Raw genomic sequence first — 27,251 nt, forward strand, 5'->3', positions numbered from 1 at the left:
GAGCTGTTTGGAACCAGGTGACTGTAACAGCTGCAGACACAAACGTCTACGAGGTAATAAAGTCATAAAGTGAAGACTCTGATCATTCTAACGTTTGCTCCTCCTCCTCCTCCTCCTGCTACTCCTCCTCCTCTTCCTCCTCCTGCTCCTCTTCCTGCTCCTCCTCCTCTTCCTCTTCGTACTCCTGCTCCTCTTCCTCTTCTTCTTCCTGCTCCTACTCCTCCTCCTCCTCCTCCTCCTCCTCCTCCTGCTCCTCCTCCTACCCTCCTGCTGAATGTTTGCTGAAGCTCTAATCTGGTTTTATTTGAATGTCTTCAACCGATAGCCGCTGACCTTCAGACACAAACGTCCATATTTGGTCAAACGTTGGAGTCTGATCATTGAGCAGTTTGATGGTTTGCATGAATTAACTGAGTATAAGTAGAGGGGAGCTAATGGGAGAGCTACTGGGAGAGCTGAGAGCCACTGGGAGAGCCACTGGGAGAGCAACTGGCAGAGCTGAGAGCCACTGGGAGAGCTGCTGGGAGAGCCACTGGGAGAGCTGAGAGCCACTGGGAGAGCAACTGGGAGAGCTGTGAGCCACTGGGAGAGCAACTGGGAGAGCTGAGAGCCACTGGGAGAGTTGCTGGAGACTCTGCAGACACTCCTCAGGTAACCTTCTCCTCCTCCTCTTCTTCGTCTTGCTGCTTTATATGTAGTAAATTGGAGTCACTGTGATATTTTGCTGTTTAACTGTGAATAACTTTGTATTCATAAAAGAATATTGTGTCTCCAGACGTAGGTACAGTGTGTTATGAATGCAGTGTGCATTATATATTTGCATAATATTTGTATTATATATGTATATATGTGTGTATATACTTTATTAATTAGATTACTGTTGGGGCGGTAGAACGTATTAATGTGGGAGAACTGTTAGATATGATGAATAAACTGACAGAAAGAACTTCTTCTGTATCATTTGGAACTGAAAACCTACTTTAGATTTAAATTAATATTAAATATACAATATATTCATTTACATACATACACTAAGATATTTTACCTTTAAACATCCATTAACTACATAAACAAACTATTCTTTAATGTTTTATATATTATATTGTCCAAAAAGGTTTCTCAATAAAGTTTAAAAAATATATTTTCTTGTTTTTTTGTTAAACTGATTAATGTTTGTGTGTGTGTGTGTGTGTGTGTGTTTTGTAACAAAGTAAATGATAATTGATTATTATTAGTTTATTGAATCCTTAAGAGTGCCTGTCATATTATATATATATACCGTATATATTAGATATACAATGGGTATGGAAAGTATTCAGACCCCTTTAAAATTTTCACTCTTTGTTTCATTGCAGCCATTTGCTAAAATCAAAAAGGTTCATTTTATTTCTCATTAATGTACACTCAGCACCCCATCTTGACAGAAAAAAACAGAAATGTAGAAATTTTTGCAAATGTATTAAAAAAGAAAAACTGAAATATCACATGGTCATAAGTATTCAGACCCTTTGCCGTGACTCTCATATTTAACTCACATGCTGTCCATTTCTTCTGATCCTCCTTGAGATGGTCCTGCTCCTTCATTGGAGTCTAGCTGTGTTTAATTAAACTGATTGGACTTGATTAGGAAAGGCACACACCTGTCTATATAAGACCTTACAGCTCACAGCGCATGTCAGAGCAAATGAGAATCGTGAGGTCGAAGGAACTGCCCAAGGAGCTCAGAGACAGAATTGTGGCAAGGCACAGATCTGGCCAAGGTTACAAAAGAATTTCTGCAGCACTCAAGGTTCCTAAGAGCACAGTGGCCTCCATAATCCTTAAATGGAAGAAGTTTGGGACGACCAGAACTCTTCCTAGACCTGGCCGTCCAGCCAAACTGAGCAATCGTGGGAGAAGAGCCTTGGTGAGAGAGGTAAAGAAGAACCCAAAGATCACTGTGGCTGAGCTCCAGAGATGCAGTAGGGAGATGGGAGAAAGTTCCACAAAGTCAACTATCACTGCAGCCCTGCACCAGTCGGGGCTTTATGGCAGAGTGGCCCGACGGAAGCCTCTCCTCAGTGCAAGACATATGAAAGCCCGCATAGAGTTTGCCAATAAACACATGAAGGACTCCCAGACTATGAGAAATAAGATTCTCTGGTCTGATGAGACCAAGATTGAACTTTTTGGCGTTAATTCTAAGCGGTATGTGTGGAGAAAACCAGGCACTGCTCATCACCTGCCCAATACAATCCCAACAGTGAAACATGGTGGTGGCAGCATCAGGCTATGTGGATGTTTTTCAGCTGCAGGGACAGGACGACTGGTTGCAATTGAAGGAAAGATGAATGCGGCCAAGTACAGAGATATCCTGGAAGAAAACCTCTTCCAGAGTGCTAAGGACCTCAGACTGGGCCGAAGGTTCACCTTCCAATAAGACAATAACCCTAAGCACACAGCTAAAATAACAAAGGAGTGGCTTCGGAACAACTCTGTGACCATTCTTGACTGGCCCAGCCAGAGCCCTGACCTAAACCCAATTGAGCATCTCTGGAGAGATCTGAAAATGGCTGTCCACCAACGTTCACCATCCAACCTGACAGAACTGGAGAGGATCTGCAAGGAAGAATGGCAGAGGATCCCCAAATCCAGGTGTGAAAAACTTGTTGCATCATTCCCAAGAAGACTCATGGCTGTAGTAGCTCAAAAGGGTGCTTCTACTCAATACTGAGCAAAGGGTCTGAATACTTATGACCATGTGATATTTCAGTTTTTCTTTTTTAATAAATTTCTACATTTCTGTTTTTTTCTGTCAAGATGGGGTGCTGAGTGTACATTAATGAGAAATAAAATGAACTTTTTTGATTTTAGGAAATGGCTGCAATGAAACAAAGAGTGAAAAATTTAAAGGGGTCTGAATACTTTCCGTACCCACTGTATATGCTGACTTCTTCTTATGTTTCAGGTTTTTGTGTCACAATGACTTCCTCTGTGTTTCCACTCTTCTTCTGGTTCTTCCTGAGTTCGTCCCTCGCCGTCTTCCAGCACAGCGGCGTTAAACTTCGAATCACCGACGCAGCGCAGGATGTCTGTAAGATCTGCACTGCAACAAAACATCTATTAAAGCCACTGCCAACAATTCAGTTTTATTTTACTGTATTCTGTCCAGTTTTAATAACATTTACTTATTAATTATTAATTATATTGATTATTCATTATCTTAATTATTCATTATGGTAAATTATTATTTTATGAATTATTCATTATATGAATATGAGGATGATTGGACCTTCATTAGCTCCACCTCTCTTTTACCAAGCCTTGGTCAACTTCCTCCTTTTCTGTACTTACATATGCTATGTGCTAGGCTAATCTATGAGCTCTAACGATTGATATAGATAACAAAAACTCAAAGATTTATACTGTAGTGAAGTATTAGCAGTATTTGTACTCTGTGTACTCAGTGTAGTATTTGTACTCAGTAAAGTATTTGTACTGTGTTTTACAGTGAAAGAAGTTGTGATGGCGTTTCTGAAAGAGTTGCTGAACAAACCGTGGGACGATATTTCTATTCTGGATAAAAAATACGCAAAATACGACATTTCAGGGTAAATTATTAATTATTAATATTATTATTATTATTGTTGTTGTTGTTGTTATTATTAGTGTCATTATATTGTTGTTATTGTTATTATTAGTATCATTATATTGTTATTATCATTATAATAATTATTATGAAATTATGAATTATGAAAGGTTCCTTTTTAAAAAGAATCAGTTTGTATTTTTAATTTGTATTTTCTTTTTCTCTTCCTTGTCAATCATAAAGTTGTTTATTCCAACGAAACCTCTTCATTGTTTCTGACAATAACTCCTCCTCTCCTCAGTCTGACCTTCAGTTGTCTGTCGGTGAGTAAAGACGAGATTGATCTCACCTTCCGGGACAATTCAGGCGTCCATTTTGAAGTCAGTGATCTGGCTTTCACTGCAGCTTTTAAGAGAAAAGCCAAAGTGGGACGGATTAAGTACGTATAAACGTTACATTTAATAATGATTCTTCAGCAAACACAAACTGTGAAGGATTATATTTCATTTTAGCTGCAATATCATCAATATCAGTATTTTTACAGTGTTTCATGGAGTGAAATGATTATTTTATACATAAATTTTGTATTTTATTTATCATCAGTTTCACAGCCAAAGAGAATTTCAACACGCTGCTGTTTTCACACCAAAATCCATTTAAAACTCTGCTAATTTAACACTTTAAACTGTAAAATATCAGTGTGTAACATTAGTGTAATATAATATCCATAAGTGTGTGTTCATTAGTGTTTAATCAGCTGATAATAGGAATTGCTGTGTGTTTGTTACCTTTCATCTACAGAGGCAGCGGCTCCTCTTCTACAAGGGATATTTGTAATTAGTAGACTAGTTAAACATTGGTAATCTCACTGGTGGAGAGCAGAAACACGAAGGATTCAGTGTTATTAATGATGGTTGATGAGCTCTTTACTCTCCGGGGTTTAGCTCCAGCAGGCATTATGAGATAAAAAGTGTAGATGTTCCAGATGTTGGATCTGAGTCCAGCAAGATACAGCAGCTAGCTAACAGAGTGTTTACTCTCTTTATATTGGGATCAATTTCACTGTTTTTTTGTTGCAGTCCTGATCGTGGAAGGAGTTCTATAGCAGGACGAGGTCTGAGCACCACCATTGAAGTGAATCTCAACCGGGACCCACAAGGACATCTGAAAGTGGAGATGGGGAATTGTGAATTCAAAGCTGATGACATCCTGATTGTGTCCCACGGCAAAATGGGGTAACACGAGACTAAGACAAGGTCTAGATTAAGACCACGTTCACTGTTTGTTTATTGATGTAAATCAGATAAGGATGGTCACACAAGGCTTACTTCCTGTTTGCAGTAGGTGGCACTATGACTGAATACTAGCACATATAACTTCTGTTATGAAATGGCGCTATACACATAAAATTGAATAGAATTTAATTGAATTGATGTGTTCGGGGTGAAGTGTGAAGTCTGGGGCTGACTGAACAAAGTACAGCGGAGTACAACTTCCTGTAACGTGCGTACCAGTTTTTGCATAACATGCCACTGGGGCTACTTTGTTGATATTTTATTACTTCTTGTTTCTTAGACAAAGAGTGAAATCGAAAGGGCGGAAGACTAGAAAGGAAACTACACAAGTCCATTTACCATTTAGAGTGCACTGATCCATCAGTTCTTTCAGACGAGCTCGTTAAGATACAACGACCAAAAGTGCACACTAAATTAAAAATGGCCGACTTCCTGTTGGGTTTGGGATAGGGCTCCAAGATACTTTTTTGTTTGTCTGGTCTGCAGGGGCTGGTCTTTAGGGGGTGCTGTCGAGCCGTTTTGCGACACCCATTTATGAGACCCATAAAACTGACTAGTTTTGGTTAAGATAAAAATGATCTGAGCGTTTCCAACAGTTTACTTATTAGACTACAGTTAACTTTTATTAGACTACTATTGTCACTACTCATTGTCCCCCATCGTTGCTGTTTTCATTGTCATCGTCTTCTTCATGTTCATCATCATCAGTCACTACTATTAGTGTAGTTGTTGCTACTGTTGTTGCTGTGCACCTGTCTCTCTCTCTGAGAGTGAGGCTGCACACGGTGTGGTCGCTGCAGTTTTTCCTAAACCTTTCTTAACTTCTCTTTTGTTCTGTTGGTTTAAACTTTATTTTCTTTCCTCTTTATTGTGCATGTACAGGTGAGTTTTTAATTTGTTTATAGTGGTTCAATTTTTAAAAAGCTCCATAACACCAGTAGGTTTTACAGATCATCATCTAATCATGGCCACTTTAATCTCCTCTCAAACAGGAAAAACATCCCTTTATTGGCATTTTAACAATAAATTATTTCAGGACAAGACCTTCTGTCAACAGTTTTGTTTGTTTTGGGATAACTGGAGAGGGAAGAAAGGGCATTTTGTTTCTTTAGGTCAGTGGTGGGAATTAGGGAAGGCACACATCAGGGTTTTTTGTCAGAAGTATACATCTTAGTCCACAGCTAAAGCTAAAGCAGCTTTTAAAAAACTAGAAGAGGAAATTAGGCAGTGTGAGAAACACATAGATGTCCAGTCAAACAAAGACATCTTGGGGGGGGGAAAGAGACTTCAATGTTTTATTACAGGAGAGAGTGAAGGGGGCACTCATAGGATCCCGCTTCATCGGACTGAAAGACATGGATGCTCCAACTGCCTTCTTTTTTAATCAAGAAAAGAAGGAAGCGAGGAAAAAACGTATGGCATGTCTGCGTCTTCCTGATGGGAGGATGACAACAGACCCGGCAGAAATGAGACAACATGCAGTAGACTTTTATTCCTCTCTGTTCAGGGCTGAGGACTGACCAGAGCTGTGCTGCAGAGATTTTACAGGGTCTTCCTCAGCTCAACGATGGAGAGAAGGCGGACATGGATAGAGCTGAGCCTAGAGGAGCTGACCACATCGGCGCAGCAGCTGGCTAAAGGACGAGCTCCGGGATTAGATGGGCTGATTTCTACCAGCAGTTCTGGGGCGTCCTTGGTCCAGATCTTCAGTCAGTCTTTTTAGAGTGTTTTAAAAGAGGGGAGCTGCCAGCCTTGTGTCGGAGCGCTGTTGTCTCTCTACTACCAAAAAAAGGAGACCTGGCCTCATTGAGCCAGAGCCTTCAGTTACCAAGCTCCTCTCCTGTGGAACCAGCTTCCAGTTGTGGTTCGGGAGGCAGACACCCTCACCACATTCAAGAGTAGGCTTAAGACATTCCTCTTTGATAAAGCTTATAGTTAGGGCTGGATCAGGTGAGTCCTGAACCATCCCTTAGTTATGCTGCTATAGGCCTAGACTATCGGGGGATTTCCCATGGTGCACTGAGCTACTCTCTTCCTCTCTCTTTCTGCACTCATTCATGTCCCTTTAATGCATGTTACTAACTCCACTTCTTCCCCGGAGTTCTTGTGCTTTCTCGTCTCGCAGGTTCTCATGGATCCTGGTGGAGCCTCCTGCCATGCTCCTGCTTGACTGCCATTGCCAATACTGTTGTTGCTGTGCACCTGTCTGTCTGTCTGTCTGTCGCTCTCTCTCTCTCTCTCTCTCTCTCTCTCTCTCTCTCTCTCTCTCTCTCTCTCTCTCTCTCTCTCTCTCTCACCCCAACTGGTCGAGACAGACGACCACCCACCTAGAGCCGGAGGATCTGTCCTAGGTTTCTGCCTTTTAACAGGCAGTTTTTCCTTGCCCTTGTCGCCAAGTGCTTGCTCATGGTGGTACTGTTGGGTCTCTGTAATTAATGTTAAAGAGTTCGGTCTAGACCTGCTCTATTTGAAAAGTGTCCTGAGATAACTTCTGTTATGAATTGGCGCTATACAAATAAAATTGAATTGAATTGAATTGAAAAACTGGAGGCCGGTGGCACTTCTGTGCATGGACTACAAAATACTGTCCAGAGCTCTGTCTAACAGACTTAAACAAAACATTGACCTTATGGTGCACATGGACCAGAGCTACTGCATCCCTGGGAGAACAATAATGGACAATCTCTTCCTGTTGAGGGATGTAATCGACATCAGTAAAGTGTTGGACATAAACATCAGCATCCTGTCACTTGATCAGGAAAAGGCTTTTGACAGGATTGCTCATGCATATTTGTTTTCAGTATTTCGTGCTTTTGGTATTGGAGAGGTTTTCACATCATGGGTGGGTTTGTTATACAATGGCGCAAGCTGCATGGAGAAAGTTGAGGGGTGGCTGAGTACACGTATACAGGCCACAGGGGAATAAGGCAGAGCTGCCCTCTCTCTGGTCAGTTAGTTGTACAGCTTGGCTATTGAACCTTTGCTTAACAACATAAGAAACAAACAAACTCAAAGGTTTCCATCTGCCCAACAGTCCACTCAGCCTGCCTCTAACATTGGCTGCTTATGCTGATGTTGTAAACATTTTCATAACTGGACAAGCTGATGTGTGCTTGTTGAGAGAAAGCCTTAGACTGTACCAAAGAGCCTCCTCTGCTCAGGTTAACTGGGCTAAATGTGAGGCCCTGTACTGTGGCTCTTTAAACATAAACATGAGGCCTGTTCTTCCATCAGGACTTCAATGGAAGAGGAATGGGATGAAGGTTCTCGGGGTGTATCTGGGAGATCAGGATTTCCAACAACAGAACTGGGAGGGTGTAGTGGTGAAAGTGTGTGCTAGGTTGTCTAAATGGCATTGGCTGCTGCCTCAGCTGTCATGCAGGGGACAAGTTTTGGTCATTAATAACTTGGTCGCCTCGACACTATGGCACAGGCTGAAGGCTTTATCTCCACCAATTCAATTCAATTCAATTTTATTTGTATAGCGCCAATTCATAACAGAAGTTATCTCAGGACACTTTTCAAATAGAGCAGGTCTAGACCGAACTCTTTAACATTAATTACAGAGACCCAACAGTACCACCATGAGCAAGCACTTGGCGACAAGGGCAAGGAAAAACTGCCTGTTAAAAGGCAGAAACCTAGGACAGATCCTCCGGCTCTAGGTGGGTGGTCGTCTGTCTCGACCAGTTGGGGTGAGAGAGAGAGAGAGACAGAGAGAGAGAGCGAGAGAGAGAGCGACAGACAGACAGACAGACGCACAGCAACAACAGTATTGGCAATGGCAGTCAAGCAGGACCATGGCAGGAGGCTCCACCAGGATCCACGAGAACCTGCGAGACGAGAAAGCACAAGAACTCCGGGGAAGAAGTGGAGTTAGTAACATGCATTAAAGGGACATGAATGAGTGCAGAAAGAGAGAGGAAGAGAGTAGCTCAGTGCACCATGGGAAATCCCCCGATAGTCTAGGCCTATAGCAGCATAACTAAGGGATGGTTCAGGACTCACCTGATCCAGCCCTAACTATAAGCTTTATCAAAGAGGAATGTCTTAAGCCTACTCTTGAATGTGGTGAGGGTGTCTGCCTCCCGAACCACAACTGGAAGCTGGTTCCACAGGAGAGGAGCTTGGTAACTGAAGGCTCTGGCTCCTGTTCTACTTTTAGAGACTATAGGAACCACAAGTAGCCCAGCATTCAGAGAACGTAGTGTTCTAGTGGGGTAATAGGGTACTATGAGCTCTTTAAGATATGAAGGGGCCTGACCATGAAGAGCTTTATAGGTGAGGAGGAGTATTTTAAATTCAATTCTACATTTTATAGGGAGCCAATGCAGAGTAGCTAGTACAGGAGAGATGTGATCTCTTTTTCTAGTTCCTGTCAGTACTCGTGCTGCAGCGTTCTGAATTAATTGGAGCGTTTTAATGGACTTATTGGGGCAACCTGATAATAAAGAGTTGCAGTAATCCAGCCTTGAAGTAACAAATGCATGGATTAGTTTTTCTGCATCTGTCTGTGATAGTATGTGTCTAATTTTTCTAATATTACGTAAATGAAAGAAGGCAGTCCTAGAGGTCTGCTTTATGTGGGAGTTAAATGACAAATCCTGATCAAAGATAACTCCAAGATTCCTGACAGTGGTGCTAGAGGCCAAGTTAATGCCATCTAGAGTGACTATATCTTTAGACAATGAGTCTCTAAGGTTTTTGGGGCCAAGAACAAGAATTTCGGTTTTTTCTGAGTTTAACATCAGAAAATTGCAGGTCATCCAGGATTTTATGTCCTTAAGACATGTTTGTAATTTAGATAATTGATTAATTTCATTGGGTTTGATTGATAGATATAACTGCGTATCATCTGCATAACAGTGAAAGTTAATGGAGTGATTCCTAATAATGTTGCCTAAAGGGAGCATATATAAAGTAAATAGTATTGGTCCAAGTACAGAACCTTGTGGAACTCCATGACTAACTGTAGTATTTATTGAAGATTCATCGTTAACATGTACAAACTGCGAACAACCTGATAAATATGACTTAAACCAGCTTAGTGCGGTTCCTTTAATGCCAATTTGATGCTCAAGTCTCTGTAAAAGAATATCATGGTCAATGGTGTCAAATGCAGCACTAAGATCTAATAATACAAGTACAGAGACAAGTCCATTGTCAGAAGCAATCAGAAGGTCATTATTAACTTTAACCAGAGCTGTCTCTGTGCTATGATGAACTCTAAATCCTGACTGAAAATCCTCAAATAAACTATTGTTATGTAGAAAGTCACACAACTCTTTGGCGACTACTTTCTCCAGAATCTTAGAGAGGAACGGGAGGTTAGAAATCGGTCTATAGTTGGCTAAAACCCCTGGGTCAAGAGTAGACTTTTTAAGAAGGGGTTTAATTACAGCTACTTTAAAGGACTGTGGTACATATCCTGATAATAAAGAAAGATTAATCATATCCAGTAAAGAAGTGCCAATTAAGGGAACAACTTCTTTAAGCAGCCTAGTTGGGATCGGGTCTAACAGACAGGTTGATGGCTTCGATGAAGAAATGATTGAAGTTAACTGATGAAGATCGATAGCAGAAAAACAGTCTAAATATACATCTAAGTTTACATTGACAGAAGTCCCTGAACTTGGAGAGCCACTGATAACTGTTGATGGCAGTTGGTGATTAATTTTTTCTCTAATAGTAATAATTTTATTATAGAAGAAGCTCATGAAGTCATTGCTACTTAAGTTTATGGGGATATGTGGCTCGATAGAGCTGTGACTCTCTGTCAGCCTGGCTACAGTGCTGAAGAGGAACCTAGGGTTGTTCTTATTTTCTTCTATTAGTGCTGAGTAATAGGCTCCTCTGGCATTACGGAGGGCCTTTCTATAAATCTTAAGATCATCTTGCCAATTTGAGCGATATTCTGATAATTTGGAAGAGCGCCATTTCCTTTCAGATTTCCTAGCTATTTGCTTTAACTGGCGGGTTTGGTGGTTATACCAAGGTGCTAGTCTCCTATGTTTTAATAATTTCCTTTTTATAGGAGCGATAGAGTCTAATGTTGATCGTAGTGAGCCTGTAGCACTATCGACAAGATTATCAATTTCAGAGGGACTAAAGTTGTTATAGGACTCTGTTAAATTCAGACATGGCATTGAATTAAACACTGAAGGAATCTCCTCCTTAAATTTAGCTACAGCACTGTCAGATAGACATCTGCTGTAGGAAGTTTTGCCTAATGGCTTATAATCTAATAGTATGAATTCAAAAGTTACTAAATAATGGTCAGATAGGAAAGGATTATGTGGGAAGACTATTAAATGTTCAATATCAATGCCATATGATAAAACAAGGTCAAGAGTGTGATTAAAACAATGAGTTGGTTTATTTACACTCTGACAGAAGCCAATTGAGTCTATCAATGATATAAATGCATTACTAAGGCTGTCATTGTCAACATCCACATGAATATTAAAATCACCTACAATAATTACTTTATCTGATTTAAGGACTAAGCTTGATAGAAACTCTGAAAATTCAGATATAAAATCAGAGTACGGTCCAGGAGCGCGGTACACTATAACAAATAGAACTGGCTGCAGTGTTTTCCAGTTTGGGTGAGAAAGACTAAGAACAAGACTTTCAAATGAATTATAATTTAGTTTAGGTTTAGGGTCCATTAAAACGCTCGAATCATATATAGCTGCTACTCCACCTCCTCGGCCTGTGCCTCGAGGAATGTGAGTATTAATATGACTGGGGGGGTGGATTCATTTAGGCTAACATACTCCTCGTGGGACAACCAGGTCTCAGTAAGACAAAGCAAATCAATATCATAATCTGATATTAATTCATTCACTAGAACAGCTTTAGAGGACAGAGACCTGATATTTAACAGCCCACATTTCATTCTCTTATTTTGTGCTACTGAGGAGTTGGTTTTAATTTTTATTAGATTTTTATGTTGAACTCCTCTTGTTTTTATTTCTTTAAATAGTTTAGGTGGTCGGGGGACAGACACAGTCTCTATGGGGTTTTGGGTGGGTGACTGTTCTAAAGAAAGAGCAGAGAAGTGTGTAAGACAGCAGCTCTGCTTCCTGGTCCTAACTCTGGACTGTCAGGTTTTAGAGATAAACTTCGCCATATTCCTAGATAAGAGAGCCGCTCCATCCAAAGTGGGATGGATGCCGTCTCTCCTAATCAGACCAGGTTTTCCCCAAAAAGGCTTCCAGTTATCAATGAAGCCCACATCGTTTGCTGGACACCACCTCGACAGCCAGCGGTGGAATGACGACATGCGGCTATACATGTCATCACTGGTCACATTGGGGAGGGGTCCAGAGAAAACTACGGTGTCCGACATTGTCTTAGCATAGTTACACACCGACTCCACATTAATCTTAGTGACCTCCGATTGGCGTAAACGGGTGTCGTTACCGCCGACGTGGATAACAATCTTACTGTATTTACGTTTATCTTTAGCCAGCAGTTTTAAATTTGATTCAATGTCGCCCGCTCTGGCCCCAGGGATACATTTAACTATGGCCGCTGGCTTCGCTAACTTCACGTTTCTGACTATGGAGCTGCCAATAACCAGAGTTGGTTCCTCAGCGGGTGTATCGCTGAGTGGGGAAAATGTATTAGAAACGTGAAGCGGTTGGTGGTGACCTGTGGGCTTCGCCGTTCTAGTCTTCCTTCGCTCAGTCACCCAGCCTCCCTGTCTTCCCGGCTGCTCGGGAACTACCGGGGGGAACTACAGAGCTAACAGAAGCTACCTTCGGTCGGACCGCACCGGCTACTGGGGGCTGGCTAACTATAGCGGCTAAAGATATCTCCGTGGTGCGGTGCCGTTCCTCTAACTCACTGAGCCTCGCCTCCAGCGCAGTAAATAAACTACACTTAATACAGGTACCATTATCTTTAAAGGAGGCAGAGGAATAACTGAACATCTGACACACTGAGCAGGACAGAGGAGAGGGAGAGGGAGAAGCCATAGCTAACTGCTAATGCTAATGAAACTAGAGTGTATGAAAAACTTTGAAAGTAGTGAAAAGTCCCTAAAAGAGGGAGAAACTCCAAGTGTTTAAGTAGAACTAGTCTACGTTTAAATGTTAAGCGGGTAAATAACCGCTGTAAAGAGTAAAACTAATTTATATTTAGCGTTCACTGACAGAGCTACAGCACCAAACAGTGTACACAGAGCAGGAAGTAAACCGGAAGTGAGTCAGTACGCTTACCGTAGCACGTCCAATCAATCCAGGTCCACGACCAGGGAGCCTGGTCGATGACGTCCAGAAGCATCTGGTGGATTTCTTCTGGACTGGACAGCACTGGATTCGAGCTGCAGTTCTTTAACTTCCAGTGGAGGAAGGAGGACAGGGACTGGTGCATATAAGAGCAAAAATGATGTAAGGACGTCTCTCGAGGGTTTGGCTCAAAGGATGAACATCAGGTCCACTAGGAACCTGGACAGACTGGTAAAGGAGGTCTGTGATTCCCTGCCAAGAACTTTAAAAGTGATGAACCATGGGATGCAGGAGGCCCTTACAGCTTTCCAGCCTTAACTGTTGCTCCTGTGGTGGGGGAGTGGTAGGACTTTTCGACTTTCGTTACTCCCAGGTTTGGGAAGTTGGAGTCCGTGGAGAAGAAGCCGCTGTATCAGCTCTGTGTGAAGGTGTCATCTGGGCTCCTTTGTCGAGGTGGACCGAGGTGTTTGGCCCGAATAAGTCCCCGACAGGCAGTTGGAGGTCCTTGTAAAAATTGCCTGTTGAAAAACGGGCGGCTGACCTCCAGTGGAGGATCATACATGGTGCAATAGCTACGAACAGACACATAGCACACCTGGACCCTGGTCATGGGGTGGGCTGTCCGTTCTGTGCTCACGAGGAATCCCTGGTTCATTTGTTCACCCAGTGTCCCCGCTTGACTGGTCTGCTGGGGCTGTTGGAGTCTTGGGTTTCAGGTTTTGGGGAAAATTTTTCTTTAGAGTTGTTTATTTATGGTCCCAAATACCTGGTGAGGAAAAAGCATGTGTGTATTCTGGTGAACTTTGTGTTTGCGGTGGCTAAACTCGCTATCTCGATCTTCAGGAAAAACAAGTTGAAGGGTTCAGGATGCATTGAGGGTGAGGAGGTGATGAAGGGGATGGTTGCTGCTCGTCTCAAAGTTGAACATGTTTATCATCACAATGTTGGTGATCTGGACTCTTTCTCAGCGCTCTGGGTGGAGGGAGGAGTGTTGTGCTCTGTGGGGGGGGGGGCAGGATAGCTGCTGCTCTCTTTTTGATTAGTCAGATATTGTTGTTTTTATTTTATTTTATTTTATTTTTTTGTTTGCGTACTTTGTTGTTTTGTTGTGGTTTGTTTGTTTGTTTTATCTGTTTCAGTGATGCACACCTGACTTTGATTTATCTTTGAGAATAACAAAATAAAGTTATTTTTAAAGGTCTCTCTCTCTCTCTCTCTCTCTCTCTCTCTCTCTCTCTCTCTCTCTCTCTCTCTCTCTCTCTCTCACTCTCTCACCCCAACTGGTCGAGGCACACGACCACCCACCTAGAGCCGAAGGATCTGTCCTAGGTTTCTGCCTCTTAACAGGCAGTTTTTCCTTGCCCCCATCGCCAAGTGCTTGCTCATGGTGGTACTGTTGGGTCTCTGTAAATAATGTTATAAGGAGTTCGGTCTAGACCTGCTCTATTTGAAAAGTGTCCTGAGATAACTTCTGTTGTGAATTGGCGCTATACAAATAAAATTGAATTGAATTGAGTTGAATTGAATTGGATTAAAACAAGGCACTGATGATGGCTACTTGGCAAATGTAAGTGTTTACTTTTAACAGTTTTTGGGGGTTCCTCCTGGACCCATACCCCAAACCATACAGGAAGTTGTTTATGTTGAATGTAACGTACAATTTTGGTGTCATTTTTGCCATTTCCACGAGTTGTATTTTAACAGATTCCTCGCAGAGAATTGATCGCATCAACTAATGTGTCAGAGTAATCTGAAGATCATCACGATGAAAAGTTATCAGAATCTTGAACAGCGTGTCCGTGGCGTGGTGGCAGAAAGTCGTTGTAACTTCAATGCACTTTGTCCACGGCCCTGAACACATCTACGTGTCAGTATCCAGTCATACTCATAGTGCCCCCTACTGGAAACAGGAAGTAAGTCGTGTGTGACGATCATCATCTGATCAAGTGAATGTTTGTAAGGTGTGGTCTACACATAACCGTAACACCACCGCACTGCAGGGGCTTTAATTTGTATTTGATTATATGTAGAAACAAACAGCAGCTGCGCTGGTATTTGGTCCCTAACCTGGTGATGGCGCTAGAGGAAAAGTGATTGGATTAATAACGTTATTAGAAATTATCCTGAGGGAACATATCATCAGTGGTTGTCATATTCCAGTCTAATTGTCTCTTATTAATCAGTGATTGATCTGTTTTGTAGGGATGTGGTGGACCTTTTCAAGACATTAATCAAGAAAAACATCCAGGAGCAGGTTTGTCCCGACCGACATTCACCACAGTTGGATCTGACGTCTCTCTCAATCCCACCTTCAAAATTTGCTCCTATCGCCACTATTTTTACTACACTTTCACCATCTGTCTGTCTGCCTGCAGATCTGTCCTTCTATTAAGAATTTCATTCCTCAAGTTAACTCCATGTCAGACCAGCTAACCATGAGGATGAATCTGCCCAGCGAGCTGACCTCGAAGCTGAATGTGCCCGGAGGACAAGAAATCATCATCGATTATTCTGTGAGCGGAGACGTGAGAGTGAGCGCCAACAGCCTCGATATTCCTTTCAGAGTAAGAAACAATCTGTTCACGTAGATCACGCACACTGTGCTGCTTGATTGTCTGACCTCAGCTTGTTTCAATCAATTAATTCAACTTCTTCTGTCTACTCATGACATACAGGAAGACAGATTCTGCTACCTGTTGTTAGCAAATTGCTAGCATTTTGTGCTAATTTACAATCATTCAATTGTTAGTTAGCTGAACTTTCTAACTGTATTCAATGATTCTGGTGAAACTGGATCAGATTTTATGGAAAAAATATGTCCTTGTTTTCCCTCTGACATCCTCCGGCTGCTCAGCTTCAACTCTCTGTGATTTACAGAGTTTCCTGATGGACAGATAACTGTAGCTAGAGTAGCTAACCGCTAATTAACTTCTGCTAACTGTATCTGTCGGTAGTTGCCGACAGAAACGGGCTCAGCAGCCGGCCCGGGTTCGAACACAGCCTCCGAGACTGACAGGGAAGAACTTTACAGTACCGAGGTCATTTATAGAGTTACCGCTAACTGCTGTTAGCTCTGTCAGCCGTGCAGCTAAGCTAACTGACTCAGCCCTGGGATGCCAGGAGTCAAACCCAACAAGAAAACCACCTTGATACTGGATTCGGTCGGTCTCTGAGATTGTGTTCGGTCCCAGGTCTGGCTGTGTTCACTGAAAGGTCAACACTGATGCTAGTTCATAGCGCTAGCTGCTATTGGCTGCTGTTAACACCAATCAATATCAGTGACAAGTCTCTCCCTACTGCCTGTTTTTACAGGAAACACAAACAGTACTTCCTGTTTCCTCCCTCTGGACAGCCATGAATATCTCTGTAGATATAGATAGATATTCCTTTATTTGTCCCACAATTGGGAAATTCCAATATTACAGCAGCAAAGTGGATAGAGAAACAAACAAAAATAAGTATAAAAAAACAGTAAGAGTAGGAAAATAATAAATGTACAAGAGAAAAAACAGTAAGAATCCACAACAACAGATAACACAAATATTAGCAGCAGCAGTTGCACATGGGCAATAGATTGCACAGTGAATATGGTATGGTATTACATATATATATAATCGGATCTGTGTGTGTTTCAGGGTTTTGTGTCCACACCGGGCAGCAACGTTGACCCTGATTCAATCAGAAAAGGTGAAGAATCAGTTTTCACACAGACTGACCAGATGGCTTATGTGGGCATCTCTGAGTTCTTCTTGAACAGCGCCACCACATCGCTCCACAGGGCAGGGGCCATGAGCAAGACTGACCAGGTGAACCACCTGAACCTTTATAGACCTTAATCTGATTCACCAACATGAACCACAGCCTCGACAAGTTCAGACCTTTACTGTGAAAGTCCAGACCACTCAAGTTATTTCAGTGGAATAAAATAATTTGTGTTGGAACTGATCCTCTGTCCTCCTCACCAGGTGACGCAGCCGATTTTGTGGGGTTTTCTGAAATTTCTGCAAGTGTTTACGGTAATTATTATTAATTATTATTATTATTATTCCCTCTGCGAATCATTTTTAATCAGGCTTTTAATATTTATTATATTTATTTATATATTTATCGCTAGCAAAATCTCAGTGGATATGTTAGTTGGCTAACGTTAGCTTCCCCAGCTAACGTGATACTAACTTATGTATTCTGACAACGGTGTTGATTTTATACACAATACAATGCGCACAGTGTCGTAACCACTGCAACCTGCTTTGTAATGCAGCGGTTTACTGGTCCTGTATGTGGCCCAGGATCAATAACTCTGATCTAAAGCAGCTAGGACTGAGCCGATGGTTCAGGTCCAATGGTTCAGGAGAAAGGATTGCTGCCTTTTACTGTGATATCACTGATGTTGTTTCCTCCTCTGCATTATTGATTATTATTGATTATTATTTGGTTGCAGCATCCGTTTGACCTGATGAATCCGATGTCCAGTGAAGTGGTCGTTGTCGAGGTTCCTGAGATCAGCATCACTCGAGATAAAGGAGTGATTCTCAAAGTCCCGAAAGTCAGCGGCAAAGTGTCTGCAGGGCAGGACGTCCTGTCAATGGAGGCGGTGAGAAAACTGTTTAACTGATCGTATTGATCCGTTATCATATTGATCCATGATCACATTGATTCGTGATCGTATTAACTTGTGATCGTATTGATCTGTGATCGTATTGATTCCTGGCTGTATTGATTCGTGATCATATTGATCTGCAATCATATTGATTCCTGACTGTATTGACTCATGGTCATATTGATTCATGATTGTATTAAGTCATGATCGGATAGATTTGTGGTTGTATTGATTCATGATCGTCTTTACTAGTGACCGTAATAACTGATCAGAAAAACAATCTGCTGCATATTTTTCTGTCCACAGTTTGTCCATTACTACCAGTCTGTCGGTGTACTGACTTTGACCAACCACTGACAAACTGCCAGTAATGAGACGAGCAGGTGGGCGGGACCTTTCTTCCAGTCTTCCAATCAAAGTATTTGTTCTTATTCTTTCTCCTCCAGAGCTGTACGGTTGCTCTGAAGGTCGCTGTCGAAGAAAACTACCTGATCCTCCCTTCAGACGACGTTGAGTAAGCGCGCGCACACACACACACACACACACACACACACACACACACACACACACACACACACACAGTCACACATCCCATTAGCAGTCATGCTAAGCTGAACTTGTCTATATTGTTTCAGCTGTACTATCGCTACCTCAAGTATGATCAAAGACATTATGGTAAGAACCTGTGTGTGTGTGTGAGAGAGAGAGGATGAGGTGTGTGTGTGTGTGTGTGTGTGTGTGTGTGTGTGTGTGTGTGTGTGTGTTTGTGTAATAATGTATTCTGTGTTTGTGTGCAGGTGAAACCTTTAAATTGGTTCCTGTCCTCCAAAGTGAAAACCTTCCTGCGTGGTGAGCACTGACACACTGATGATGAGCTCCTCTCTATTATAATATATTATATTATATTATATATAGGCATTAAAGTCAGAGTGTGTGTGTGTGTGTGTGTGTGTGTGTGTGTGTGTGTGTGTGTTCAGGGCTCTTTGATAAAGGACTACATATCCCTCTACCTGAAGGAATGGGCTTCACTCAGGGAAACATCGTCTATCAGAATGTGAGTCTGCTTCCTTACATTAAACTGTTATATTGTTCTATAAACAGTGTATCTGTATCTCTGCTGCCTGATCAATACACTCATGTACAATACTTCATGGTTCTGATCAAACATGTTTATATTTTTAATGAACTCCAGTATCAGCCTCAGACGTCAAGTTACGTTCTTTAACCCCAGACTCATTTTAGTAGAAGTTTGTAGTCTTCATGTTCCAACTAAAGACGAATGAATATGACTATTGACGTGCTACGGTAAGCGTACTGACTCATTTCCGGTTCACTTCCTGCTCTGTGTACACTGTTTGGTGCTGTAGCTCTGTCAGTGAACGCTAAATATACATTAGTTTTACTCGTTACAGCGGTTATTCTCCCGCTTAACATTTAAACGTAGACTAGTTCTACCTAAACACTCGGAGTTTCTCCTTCTTTTAGCGACTTTTCACTACTTTCAAAGTTTTTCATACACGCATTAGCATTAGCAGTTAGCTATGGCTTCTCCCTCTCCCTCTCCTCTGTCCTGCTCAGTGTGTCAGATGTTCAGTTATTCCTCTGCCTCCTTTAATGATAATGGTACATGTATTAAATGTAGTTTATTTACTGCGCTGGAGGCGAGGCTTAGTGAGTTAGAGGAATGGTACCGCACCACGGAGATATCTTTAGCTGCTATAGTTAGCCAGCCCCCAGTAGCCGGTGCGGTCCGACCGAAGGTAGCTTCTGTTAGCCGTCCTCCGGTAGTTCCCCTGGTAGTTCCCCTGGTAGTTCCTCCGGTAGTTCCCCCGGTAGTTCCTCCGGTAGTTCCCCCGGTAGTTCCTCCGGTAGATCCTACGGTAGATCCCGAGCAGCCGGGAAGACAGGGAGGTTGGGTGACTGAGCGAAGGAAGACTAAAACGGCGAAGCCCACGGGTCACCACCAACCCATTCATGTTTCTAATACATTTTCCCCACTCAGCGACACACCCGCTGAGGAACCAACTCTGCTTATTGGCAGCTCCATAGTCAGAAACGTGAAGTTAGCGAAGCCAGCGGCCATAGTTAAATGTATCCCTGGGGCCAGAGCGGGCGACATTGAATCAAATTTAAAACTGCTGGCTAAAGATAAATGTAAATACAGTAAGATTGTTATCCACGTCGGCGGTAATGACACCCGTTTACGCCAATCGGAGGTCACTAAGATTAATGTGGAGTCGGTGTGTAAATATGCTAAGACAATGTCGGACACCGTAGTTTTCTCTGGACCCCTCCCCAATGTGACCAGTGATGACATGTATAGCCGCATGACGTCATTCCACCGCTGGCTGTCGAGGTGGTGTCCAGCAAACGATGTGGGCTTCATTGATAACTGGAAGCCTTTTTGGGGAAAACCTGGTCTGATTAGGAGAGACGGCATCCATCCCACTTTGGATGGAGCGGCTCTCTTATCTAGAAATATGGTTTATTTTATAAGTTTATTTCTAAAACCTGACAGTCCAGAGTTAGGACCAGGAAGCAGAGCTGCTGTCTTACACACTTCTCTGCACTTTCTTTAGAACAGTCACCCACCCAAAACCCCATAGAGACTGTGTCTGTCCCCCGACCACCTAAATTATTTAAAGAAATAAAAACAAGAGGAGTTCAACATAAAAACCTAATAAAAATTAAAACTGACTCCTCAGTAGCACAAAATAAGAGAATGAAATGTGGACTGTTAAATATCAGGTCTCTGTCCTCTAAAGCTGTTTTAGTGAATGAATTAATATCAGATTATGATATTGATTTACTTTGTCTTACTGAGACCTGGTTGTCCCACGAGGAGTATGTTAGCCTAAATGAATCCACCCCCCCAGTCATATTAATACTCACATTCCTCGAGACACTGGCCGAGGAGGTGGAGTAGCAGCCATATATGATTCGAGCGTTTTAATGGACCCTAAACCTAAACTAAATTATAATTCATTTGAAAGCCTTGTTCTTAGTCTTTCTCACCCAAACTGGAAAACACTGCAGCCAGTTCTATTTGTTATAGTGTACCGCGCTCCTGGACCGTACTCTGATTTTATATCTGAATTCTCAGAGTTTTTATCAAGTTTAGTGCTTAAATCAGATAAAGTAATTATTGTAGGTGATTTTAATATTCATGTGGATGTTGACAATGACAGCCTTAGTAATGCATTTATATCATTAATAGACTCAATTGGCTTCTGTCAGAGTGTAAATAAACCAACTCATTGTTTTAATCACACTCTTGACCTTGTTTTATCATATGGCATTGATATTGAACATTTAATAGTCTTCCCGCATAATCCTTTCCTATCTGACCATTATTTAATAACTTTTAATTCATACTATTAGATTATAAGCCATTAGGCAAAACGTCCTACAGCAGATGTCTATCTGACAGTGCTGTAGCTAAATTTAAGGAGGAGATTCCTTCAGTGTTTAATTCAATGCCATGTCTGAATTTAACAGAGTCCTATAACGACTTTAGTCCCTCTGAAATTGATAATCTTGTCGATAGTGCTACAGGCTCACTACGATCAACATTAGACTCTATCGCTCCTATAAAAAGGAAATTATTAAAACATAGGAGACTAGCACCTTGGTATAACCACCAAACCCGCCAGTTAAAACAAATAGCTAGGAAATCTGAAAGGAAATGGCGCTCTTCCAAATTATCAGAATATCGCTCAAATTGGCAAGATAATCTTAAAACTTATAGAAAGGCCCTCCGTAATGCCAGAGGAGCCTATTACTCAGCACTAATAGAAGAAAATAAGAACAACCCTAGGTTCCTCTTCAGCACTGTAGCCAGGCTGACAGAGAGTCACAGCTCTATTGAGCCACATATCCCCATAAACTTAAGTAGCAATGACTTCATGAGCTTCTTCTATAATAAAATTATTACTATTAGAGAGAAAATTAATCACCAACTGCCATCAACAGTTATCAGTGGCTCTCCAAGTTCAGGGACTTCTGTCAATGTAAACTTAGATATATATTTAGACTGTTTTTCTGCTATCGATCTTCATCACTTAACTTCAATCATTTCTTCATCGAAGCCATCAACCTGTCTATTAGACCCGATCCCAACTAGGCTGCTTAAAGAAGTTGTTCCCTTAATTGGCACTTCTTTACTGGATATGATTAATCTTTCTTTATTATCAGGATATGTACCACAGTCCTTTAAAGTAGATGTAATTAAACCCCTTCTTAAAAAGCCCACTCTTGACCCAGGGGTTTTAGCCAACTATAGACCGATTTCTAACCTCCCCTTCCTCTCTAAGATTCTGGAGAAAGTAGTCGCCAAAGAGTTGTGTGAATTTCTACATAACAATAGTTTAAATCCTGATTGAAAATCCTCAAATAGAGTTCATCACAGCACAGAGACAGCTCTGGTTAAAGTTAATAATGACCTTCTGATTGCTTCTGACAATGGACTTGTCTCTGTACTTGTATTATTAGATCTTAGTGCTGCATTTGACACCATTGACCATGTTGTTCTTTTACAGAGACTTGAGCATCAAATTGTCATTAAAGGAACCGCACTAAGCTGGTTTAAGTCATATTTATCAGATCGCTCGCAGTTTGTTCATGTTAACGATGAATCTTCAATAAATACTACAGTTAGTCATGGAGTTCCACAAGGTTCTGTACTTGGACCAATACTATTTACTTTATATATGCTCCCTTTAGGCAACATTATTAGGAATCACTCCATTAACTTTCACTGTTATGCAGATGATACGCAGTTATATCTATCAATCAAGCCCGATAAAAATAATCAATTATCTAAATTACAAACATGTCTTAAGGACATAAAATCCTGGATGACCTGCAATTTTCTGATGTTAAACTCAGAAAAAAACTAAATTCTTGTTCTTGGCCCCAAAAACCTTAGAGACTCACTGTCTAAAGATATAGTTACTCTAGATGGCATTAACTTGGCCTCTAGCACCACTGTCAGGAATCTTGGAGTTATCTTTGATCAGGATTTATCATTTAACTCCCACATAAAGCAGACCTCTAGGACTGCCTTCTTTCATTTACGTAATATTAGAAAAATTAGACACATACTATCACAGACAGATGCAGACAAACTAATCCATGCATTTGTTACTTCAAGGCTGGATTACTGCAACTCTTTATTTTCAGGTTGCCCCAATAAGTCCATTAAAACGCTCCAATTAATTCAGAACGCTGCAGCATGAGTACTGACAGGAACTAGAAAAAGAGATCACATCTCTCCTGTACTAGCTTCTCTGCATTGGCTCCCTGTAAAATGTAGAATAGAATTTAAAATCCTCCTCCTCACCTATAAAGCTCTTCATGGTCAGGCCCCTTCATATCTTAAAGAGCTCATAGTACCCTATTACCCCTCTAGAACACTACGTTCTCTGAATGCTGGGCTACTTGTGGTTCCTATAGTCTCTAAAAGTAGAACAGGAGCCAGAGCCTTCAGTTACCAAGCTCCTCTCCTGTGGAACCAGCTTCCATTTGTGGTTCGGGAGGCAGACACCCTCACCACATTCAAGAGTAGGCTTAAGACATTCCTCTTTGATAAAGCTTATAGTTAGGGCTGGATCAGGTGAGTCCTGAACCATCCCTTAGTTATGCTGCTATAGGCCTAGACTATCGGGGGATTTCCCATGGTGCACTGAGCTCCTCCCTTCCTCTCTTTCTGCACTCATTCATGTTCCATTAATGCATGTTACCAACTTCACTTCTTCCCCAGAGTTCTTGTGCTTTCTCGTCTCGCAGGTTCTTGTCGATCCTGGTGGAGCCTCCTGCCATGGTCCTGCTAGATTGCCATTGCCAATACTGTTGTTGCTGTGCACCTGTCTGTCTGTCTCTCGCGCTCTCTCTCTCTCTCTCTCTCTCTCTCTCTCTCTCTCTCTCTCTCTCCCCAACTGGTCGAGACAGACGACCACCCACCTAGAGCCGAAGGTTCTGTCCTAGGTTTCTGCCTTTTAACAGGCAGTTTTTCCTTGCCCTTGTCGCCAAGTGCTTGCTCATGGTGGTACTGTTGGGTCTCTGTAATTAATGTTTTAAAGAGTTCGGTCTAGACCTGCTCTATTTGAAAAGTGTCCTGAGATAACTTCTGTTATGAATTGGCGCTATACAAATAAAATTGAATTGAATTGAATTGAATAAATAATACAAATAACATCTTTTTTATATCTGAGTGTGGAGGGCGAGTTATTGATATAGCAGCAAATACTTCTGTATCTCTTGTCAGACCTCAGGATATTAATATAACCTGTTCCTACTACAGGTTACCCAATAAACACCTTCAGAAACTTCAATTGATTCAGAACTGTGCTGCCCGAACTCTGATGAAAACCCGTAAATACGACCACATCACCCCTATTCTTCCCCATAACCTCTTATCAAGATGCATCTTGTCAAGATGGCTCCCGTGTTGGCAAGCCGTCCGCCTCGCTCCTTTGCTGTCGTGTCTGTTTTGCTCCTAGTACTTTTTGCCTTCCGATATGTATCCGCTCTGCTGGCATATGATCGCCAAACCCTCCTCGACCTCAGGGCCTGGTCAGAGACCCTGTTGCCATCTGATCAGCCACTGTTCGACCAGCAAACACCGGTGCTGGCGGATATCCCTGATCACCTGCGCCGACTGCCTACAGTCTCTCCCCGGAGGGACCGCGACCAAAAGTCTCCCTCCAACGGATCCTATGGATCCGAACACCGACACTGGCTGTTGTGCCCACCCCCCCAGAGAAAGCGCTCTAGAAGACGTGGGAAAAGCGCCGGTATGATTGCCCGACTTCAAGCTCACTTGAGAGCCTCCTCCTTGGCTGAGTCGGGCCTCGGATTTTCTCCCCCTGCCCGGTTTGTATGCAGCCGATGGATCTGCCCTGTCTTCGGAGCCATCGCCGATGCTTGCTCCAGTGAACGGACCCGCTACCCTGGCGCAGCTTAAAGCTGGAAGCTTGCGGAGAAAGTTTATTTTCATCCATCCTCCCGACGCCGGTCCCGTCTCGTCTGCCACCGTGGTAAGGAATATCGCCGGCAACATCGCGAGACTACGGCATGCTGTGTATGATGGAAGGCGAGGAGTGGATTCCAGCCTGCTCCGTCCCATCCAGAGGTCTACTGACCACAAATCCCACATCAAAACTTAACTTTTTAATGCCCAGTCCCTGTCAAATAAATCAAGCCTGATATATGATCATATTCTTGAGAAAGACATTGACCTGAGACCTGGCACCAACCTGAGGTCTTTTCATCATTAAATGAAGCTTGTCCCCCTGGATACAGTTACTTGCAGAGGGCTCGCTGCACTGGTCGAGGTGGTGGCCTGGCAGTTATTTACCGCAATGCTCTCAAGCTGTCTCCTCTGTCTCTACCTGATGTGTCCTCTTTTGAATATCTGGCCTTCAAATCAAAACCCCCTCCAAGATAAATGCAGTACTGGTATACCGGCCACCCAAACCTCACCCATTCTTTATCGCAGAGATCCATGACCTCTCCTGAAGAAACCCAACCTCGACCCAGAGTGCCTCTCCAACTACCGGCCCATCTCCCATCTTCCATTCCTGTCCAAGGTGCTTGAAAAAGCTGTTGCTGCACAGCTACACGAACATCTTCAACGTCATTCACTGTTGAAATTTTCCAATCTGGTTTTCGCACTGCCCATAGTACAGAGACAGCACTATTGAGGGTAACCAATGACCTTCTCATCTTTGCAGATTCTGGATCCCCCTCCCTGCTCATCCTCCTCGACCTTTCAGCGGCTTTTGACACTGTCGATCATATCCTCCTAAGCCGCCTCCACACCGACATTGGTCTCCGTCACTCCACACTGGACTGGTTCACCTCATACCTCACTGACAGGACAGAGTACGTCAGCCTGGGATCTGCCAGGTCCCAAACAGCCCCCGTCACTTGTGGTGTCCCCCAAGGATCTATCCTAGGACCCCTGCTCTTTATCTTATATATGCTGCCACTGGGTCGTGTCATCAGCCGACACGGTATCTCTTTTCACTGTTATGCTGATGACACTCAGTTATACCTACGAACCAACCCCAACCTATCCTCTACCCCGGTCTCTTCATCATCACCTGCTCCCTCGTCATCATCTGCTCCCTATTCACCATCATCTCTAGCCCTCTCCAACTGCCTGGAGGAGATTAGGGCGTGGATGAGTCACAACTTCCTCCAGCTGAACAGCTCTAAAACTGAAGCCATACAAATTGGCACCCCTCATCAGGTCCAGTCATCACTCATAACCTCCATCTCCTTTTCCAGTCAAGACATCCCCCTCTCAACCACAGTTACCAACCTCGGTGTGAAACGGGACCCACAACTGACCTTTGCAAACCACATCAAACATCTTTACAAAACCTGCTTTTTCCATATCAAGAACATTTCAAAACTCCGCCCCTTCCTCACTTTCTCTGACGCAGAAAAACTCGTCCACGCCTTAATCTCCTCCAGGCTTGATTACTGTAACAGCCTACTCATCGGTATACCCAATAAACACCTTCAGAAACTTCAATTCATTCAGAACTGTGCTGCCCGAACTCTGATGAAAACCCGTAAATACGACCACATCACCCCTATTCTTCAGAACTTCCACTGGCTCCCCATAACCTCAAGAATCCAATACAAGATCGCCCTAATCACCCACCTTTGCATCTACAGCAACGCCCCGCAATACCTCAAAGACCTCCTTACCCCTCACTCATCCACCCGTAACCTCCGGTCCCAAAGCACAAACCTCCTCCATCAGCCCCTCTCAAGACTCCGCACCATGGGAACTCCCTCCCTGAACATCTGCGAAAACCCCAGTTTGTGAACACTTTTAAAATGGGGCTTAAAACTTTCTTGTTCAGGCAGGCATTCCTAAGTTGTCCTTAGACTTTTTTTTTTTTTTTCTTAATGTATTTTATCACTTGAATTATTCTTGGTTGCTGATTTTGTTTCTTGGTTTCTGTAGCACTTTGAGATTATTTTATGAAAAGTGCTTTACAAATAAAATGTATTGTTATTATTATTATTATTATTATTATTATTATTACAGTAATACTACCTGTTACTACTACAGCAATACAACCTGTTACTACTACAGTAATACTACCTGTTATGTTGGCTGGTCAATCCCCGGCTCCTCTCACTGCATATCGAAGTGTCCTTGAGCAAGATACTGCCCCCAACTTTCTTCCGTTACTACTACAACAGTACACTAACAGTACCTGATTCTCCCTGTGTGTGTGCAGGGCTACCTGGTGGTGGGGGGCAGTCTGAGGTTAGCTCCTTCTGGAGGGGAGAAGGTGGTGGAGCTGGTGATGAGCAACATAAACACAGGAGGAGCTGCTGGAGGAGGTGCTCAGCAACCGGCAGGAGGCGCTCAGCAACCGGCAGGAGGTGCTCAGCATCTGGCGGGAGGCGCTCAGCAACCGGCTGGGCATCATCATTAAACCAAAACCAATAATAAACTGATTAATGCTCAATAACTCTCGTTCTCATGTGATCACTGATTTTAGATTTAACTCTTATGCAGTAGT

At 42.6% G+C, this 27,251-nt stretch overlaps 2 protein-coding genes across 2 annotated transcripts in view; both read left to right on the forward strand.

Moving 5' to 3' along the window:
* LOC127359670 (uncharacterized) overlaps nucleotides 1–22,136 on the forward strand; it is a 60,215-nt gene extending 38,079 nt beyond the window's left edge. Inside the window, exon 2 of the mRNA XM_051393660.1 lies at nucleotides 20,449–22,136. Coding sequence (XP_051249620.1) covers nucleotides 21,177–22,082 — 906 coding nt within the window. The 5' untranslated portion in view covers nucleotides 20,449–21,176 and the 3' untranslated portion in view covers nucleotides 22,083–22,136. The remainder of the gene's footprint in view (nucleotides 1–20,448) is intronic.
* LOC127359663 (phospholipid transfer protein-like) lies at nucleotides 455–27,200 on the forward strand. Its single transcript, XM_051393645.1, has 15 exons — nucleotides 455–651; nucleotides 2,948–3,073; nucleotides 3,491–3,590; nucleotides 3,870–4,007; nucleotides 4,648–4,803; nucleotides 15,303–15,354; nucleotides 15,476–15,664; nucleotides 16,736–16,906; nucleotides 17,066–17,116; nucleotides 17,542–17,694; nucleotides 18,147–18,214; nucleotides 18,336–18,375; nucleotides 18,498–18,549; nucleotides 18,678–18,754; nucleotides 26,964–27,200. The coding sequence occupies exons 2-15, from the start codon at nucleotides 2,962–2,964 to the stop codon at nucleotides 27,162–27,164; spliced, it is 1,560 nt and encodes a 519-aa protein (XP_051249605.1). The 5' UTR covers nucleotides 455–651; nucleotides 2,948–2,961; the 3' UTR covers nucleotides 27,165–27,200.
* The last annotated feature ends 51 nt before the right edge of the window (nucleotides 27,201–27,251 follow it).

This window comes from Dicentrarchus labrax, unplaced genomic scaffold (genome assembly GCF_905237075.1).
Source record: "Dicentrarchus labrax unplaced genomic scaffold, dlabrax2021, whole genome shotgun sequence".
Taxonomy (NCBI): Eukaryota; Metazoa; Chordata; class Actinopteri; family Moronidae; genus Dicentrarchus; species Dicentrarchus labrax.